This window comes from Chaetura pelagica, unplaced genomic scaffold, assembly GCF_000747805.2.
Source record: "Chaetura pelagica isolate M959 unplaced genomic scaffold, ChaPel_1.0 scaffold1082, whole genome shotgun sequence".
NCBI classification, from domain to species: Eukaryota; Metazoa; Chordata; class Aves; order Apodiformes; family Apodidae; genus Chaetura; species Chaetura pelagica.
The window spans coordinates 33,179-38,955 of NW_009952384.1; the positions used below are offsets into that span (position 1 = coordinate 33,179).

Sequence of the window (5,777 nt, forward strand, 5' to 3'; positions counted from 1 at the left end):
GGATGTCCCACCTCCACACTGGGATGTCCCTTGTCCCCAGGGATGTCCCACCTCCACACTGGGATGTCCCTTGTCCCCAGGGATGTCCCAACTCAACACCGGGATGTCCCTTGTCCCCAAGATGTCCCACCTCCACACCAGGATGTCCCTTGTCCCCAGGATGTCCCACCTCCACACTGGGATGTCCCTTGTCCCCAGGATGTCCCACCTCCACAATGGGATGTTTCTTGTCCCCAAGACACCCCATCTCCACAGTGTGATGTCCCTTGTTCCCCAAGATACCCCAGCCCTCCCCTTGGTCCTTCATCCCCCTCCAGAAGTCCTCACATCAGGATGTCCCTTGTCTCCCCCAAGATGCCCCAGCTCCAGGCAGGATGTCCCTTGTCCCCGAGGTGCCCCAGCTCCAAGCAGGATGTCCCTTGTCCCCAAGGTGCCCCAGCTCCAGGCAGGATGTCCCTTGTCCCCAAGGTGCCTCAGCTCCAAGCAGGATGTCCCTTGTCCCCAAGACTCTCCAGTCCTACCCTTGGTGGTTCATCCTTCATCCCCCCAAGATGTCCCAGCCCCACGATGGGACTTCCCTGAGGTGCCCCCAGTGGGACATCCCTGTGGGGCTGAGACATCTCCCAGCCCAGCTGGGACCACTCACTGACTCCCTTGGTCTTGGGGTCCAACTCCACGATCGTCACCGTCTTCTCCAACCTCATCCCTTCGGGCTGCAGGGGGGAGAGGCCAAGGCTGAAGGTGCAGCTGGTTTTGGGGTTCCCCCATTCCCAACCTCTCCAGGTTGTCCAGGAAAGGTGTCCCGGTGGAAACCAGCACCTCCCAGTTCTTCATGGGACAAACTGGGAGAACCCCAGCAGACCAGAACTGAGCATCCTGGGGGGAGGATCCTTCATCCCTGGCCACCAACACCAGGATGAACTTGGAGACAGGGATGGCACAGGGAGACCACGCTGGGGACATCTCAGGTGGGAAGTCTCTTGTCCCCAACATGTCCCACCTCCACACCGGGATGTCCCTAGTCCCCAGGGATGTCCCACCACCACACTGGGATGTCCCTAGTCCCCAATATGTCCCACCACCACACTGGGATGTCCCTTGTCCCCAGGATGTCCCACCTCTACACCAGGATGTCCCTTGTCCCCAAGATATCCCACCTCCACACTGGGATGTCCCTAGTCCCCAGGATGTCCCACCTCCACAATGGGATGTCTCTTGTCCCCATGACACCCCAGCTCCACAGTGTGATGTCCTTTGTCCCTAAGATACTCCAGACGAACTTGGGGATGTCCCTTGTTCCCCAAGATACCCCAGCCTTCCCCTTGGTCCTTCATCCCCCTCCAGAAGTCCCATGAGATGAAGAACTCCCCAAGCAGCAATGACCACTCACCACCACTTTGAGCTTCTTCTTGACCCCGTCAGCCACAGCCTTGCCCCGGACAGCTGCCTTCACCTCCACATCCTGCAGCCCCAGCTGGAGGGGGACAATGACAAAGGGGACAGCCCAGGAGGATTGTCCCTTCACCTTGATGATCTGCTGGTAGCGCTGCTTGGAGGTGGAGGCGCTGCAGAGGGACGGGTTGTGCATCAGCTCCACCCGCACCTGCAGGACACACAGATCTTGGTCCTGGGGTTCAGGTGACCACCCAGCACCCCAACTGGAGGTCCCTTGCCAACCGTCCCAGGGACACCTTCCTGCTCCATCACATACCCTTGGTGGGTGAGAGGCTGATGCCCAGGACCTCCCAGGTGGTGATGGTGTCCTTCAGGTAGATAGGGACAGTCTTCTTGGAGATTCTGGAGAGGGTGGGAAAGACCAAGGTGGGTCACAACAGGCTCCAAGCCAGAGGAGATCTGACCAACCACCAGGCTGGAGTAGGGAACATCTTGACTGGTCCCCAGGCTGGACCAGGGGGTTGGAGGTGGTCCCTGAGTTGGATCAAGGTGCCATGGCTGGTCCTGAGGTGGCACCAGGGGGTTGGAGGTGGCCCCTGAGTTGGATCAAGGTGCCATGGCTGGTCCTGAGGTGGCACCAGGGGGTCAAGGTGGCCCTTGTTTGACCATGGGGAGGTCATAGCTGGTCTCCAGAGCTTGACAGGGATGAGGTTGTGGTCCCCAGGTTGAGCCAGGGGATGGTGGGACAGGGACATGGACTCACCCCAGATTATCGGGCTTCTCGGACAGCAGCTCCAGCTGCCACAGCCAGCTCTCTGGGAAGAGGGTTCGGGAGATGATGTGCTCTTCATCCAGGAAGATGTCATCTTCCTCGCCTGGGGGTGGCACCATCCCTCTCGACTGTGGCCTCACTGGCCAAGCTACTGGGCAGAGCCAGTATAACCCCAGCGTGATCCCAGCATCACCCCTGCCCTGTCCCAGTAGTGTCCAGGAGTCACCCAGCCAGCACCCAAGGACAGCAGAAGCAACACCCAAAGTTCACCCAACCTTCACCCAACCATCACCTGATGATACTGCAAGCAATGCCTGAGGTTCACCCAACCTTCACTTGACCTTCACCCAACCTTCACCCAAGGATAGTGTAAGCAACAACCAAGGTTCACCTGACCCTCACCTGATCTTCACCCAACCATCACCCAACCTTTACCCAACCTTCACCCAAGGGCTGTGCAGGCAACACCTGAGGTCCACCCAAGGTTGACCCAACCTTCACCCAACCATTACCCAAACTTCATCCAACCATTACCTGACCTTCACCCTAGGATAGTGCAGGCAACATCTGAGGTTCACCCAAGGTTCACCCAGACATCGCTCAACCTTCACCCAACCATCGCCCAACCATTGCACAGAGGAGATTTGACCAACCACCAGGCTGGAGTAGGGAGCATCTTGGCTGGTCCCAGGCTGGACCAGGGGGTTGGAGGTGGCCCCTGAGTTTGATCAAGGTGCCATGGCTGGTCCTGAGGTGGCACCAGGGGGTCAAGGTGGCCCTTGTTTGACCATGGGGAGGTCATAGCTGGTCTCCAGAGCTTGACAGGGATGAGGTTGTGGTCCCCAGGTTGAGTCAGGGGGTGGTGGGACAGGGACATGGACTCACCCCCGATTATCGGGCTTCTCGGACAGCAGCTCCAGCTGCCACAGCCAGCTCTCTGGGAAGAGGGTTCGGGAGATGATGTGCTCTTCATCCAGGAAGATGTCATCTTCCTCGCCTGGGGGTGGCACCATCCCTCTCGACTGTGGCCTCACTGGCCAAGCTACTGGGCAGAGCCAGTATAACCCCAGCGTGATCCCAGCATCACCCCTGCCCTGTCCCAGTAGTGTCCAGGAGTCACCCAGCCAGCACCCAAGGACAGCAGAAGCAACACCCAAAGTTCACCCAACCTTCACCCAACCATCACCTGATGATACTGCAAGCAATGCCTGAAGTTCACCCAAACTTCACTTGACCTTCACCCAACCATCACCCAAGGACAGAAGAAGCAACACCCAAAGTTCACCTGACCTTCACCCAACCTTCACCTAAGGATAGTGTAGGCAACACCCAAGGTTCACCTGACCCTCACCAGATCTTCACCCAACCATCGCCCAACCTTCACCCAAGGGCTATGCAGGCAACACCTGAGGTTCACCCAACCATTACCCAACCATTACTCAACCTTCACCCAATCTTCACCCAACCTTCACCCAAGGGCTGTGCAGGCAACACCTGAGGTTCACCCAAGGTTGACCCAGCCATCGCTCAACCTTCACCCAACCATCACCCAACCTTCACTATGGGATGTTCTGGTGTCCCTTGGGGTCAGGGAGACTCTGGTGGCCCTCAGGGACATGGGATGTTCTGGTTGCCCTTGGGGTCATGGACACTCTGGTGGCCCTCAGGGACATGGGGACTCTGGTGGCCCTTGGGGTCAGGGAGATTCTGGTGTCCCTTGAGGTCAGGGACACTCTGGTGGCCCTCAGGGACATGGGATGTTCTGGTGTCCCTTGAGGTCAGGGACACTCTGGTGGCCCTCAGGGACATGGGATGTTCTGGTGGCCCTTGGGGTCAGGGACACTCTGGTGGCCCTCAGGGACATGGGACACTCTGGTGGCCCTTGGGGTCAGGGACACTCTGGTGGCCCCCAGGGACATGGGACACTCTGGTGTCCTTTGGGTTCTGGGATGCTGTGGTGTCACCAGGGACAGGGAACATGTTGGTGGCCCTCAGGGGCAGGGGACACTCTGGTGGCCCTCAGGGACATGGGACACTCTGGTGTCTGGGACATTCTGGTGGCCCTCAGGGACATGGGATGTTCTGGTGGCCCTTGGGGTCAGGGAAGTTCTGGTGGCCCTCAGGGACATGGGACACTCTGGTGGCCCTTGGGGTCAGGGAGACTCTGGTCGCCCTCAGGGACATGGGACATGCTGGTGTCCTTTGAGGTCAAGGACAATCTGATGTCCTTTGGGGTCATGGACATTATGGTGTCTTTTGGAGTTGGGGACACTCTGGTGGCCCTCAAGGACGTGGGACATTCTGGTGTCCTTTGAGGTCAGGGACACTCTGGTGGCCCTCAGGGACATGGGACACTGGTGATGACTGGGACATGGGACACGCTGGTATCACCAGGGACACGGGACACTGGTATTGACTGGGACATGGAAGCTCTGGTGGCCTTTGGGGACCTGGGACATTTTGGCATCTTCAGGGACATGGGACACTGGTGTCTCCAGGGGCACAGGACATCCTGGTGTCCTTGGGGACAGGGGACACTCCAGTGTCACCTACCCTTGTTGTTCTTGTCCTCAACGAGCTGCAGAGAGCGGCGCTTGCGCTTGGCAGGCTGGGGACAGGAGACCTCTGGGGACACAGGGGACAGGGGTCAGGACCCTACAGTGTCACCCCCCCCAGGTGACACTTCCCTTCACACCAGTTGTCACACCCCAAAGCTCAGGGGACATAGGCCCATCCCCAAGGCGCCACCTTCCCTGTACCCAAGGTGTCACCTCAGCCTGTCCCCATCCCCAAGGTGCCACCTACCCCATCCCCAAGGTGTCATCCCAGGGGACATAGGCCCATCCCCAAGGTGCCACCTTCCCTGTACCCAAGGTGTCACGTCAGCCTGTCCCCATCCCCAATGTGCCACCTACCCCATCCCCAAGGTGTCATCCCAACTTGTTCCCATTCCCAAGGTGTCACCTACCCTGTCCCCAGGGTGTCACCTACCGCATCCCCACGGTGCCATCTACCCCATCCCCAAGGTGTCAGCCCATCCCCAAGGTGCCAGCCTGTCCACATCCCCCCAGGGTGTCATCCCATCCCCAGGGTGTCACCTACCCTGTCCCCAGGAAGTCACCTACCCCATCCCCCAGGTGCAATCTACCCCATCCCCAAGGTGTCACCCCATCCCCAAAGTGTCACCTACTCCATCCCCAAGGTGTCACCTACTCCATCCCCAACGTGTTATCCCAACTTGTCCCCATCCTCAAGGTGTCACATCCCCAGGGTGCCACCTACCCAGTCCCCAAGGTGTCACCTACCCCGTCCCCAAGTGCCACCCCGTCCCCAAGGTGTCACCTACCCCATCCCCAACGTGTCACCTACCCTATCCCCAAGGTGTCACCCCATCCCCAAAGTGCCAGCCTGTCCCCATCCCCAAAGTGTCACCTACTCCATCCCCAAGGTGTTATCCCAACCTGTCCCCATCCCCAAGGTGTCATCCCATCCCCAGGGTGCCACCTACCCTGTCCCCAAGGCTGTCACCTACCCCGTCCCCAAGTGTCACCCCATCCCCAAGGTGTCATCCCATCCCCCAAGTGCCAGCCTGTCCCCATCCCCAACGTGT

The 5,777-nt window shown here is 59.2% G+C and overlaps 1 protein-coding gene across 1 annotated transcript in view; it reads right to left on the reverse strand.

Annotated features, from left to right (window-relative positions):
• The window catches only part of C3 (complement component 3), a gene marked incomplete at both ends in the record, with an annotated part of 53,280 nt that overhangs the window by 32,961 nt on the left and 14,542 nt on the right, over positions 1-5,777 (reverse strand). Inside the window, 5 exons of the mRNA XM_010008174.1 lie at positions 647-713; positions 1,391-1,620; positions 1,712-1,797; positions 3,053-3,164; positions 4,721-4,790. Of these exons, the coding sequence (XP_010006476.1) occupies positions 647-713; positions 1,391-1,620; positions 1,712-1,797; positions 3,053-3,164; positions 4,721-4,790 (565 nt within the window). The remainder of the gene's footprint in view (positions 1-646; positions 714-1,390; positions 1,621-1,711; positions 1,798-3,052; positions 3,165-4,720; positions 4,791-5,777) is intronic.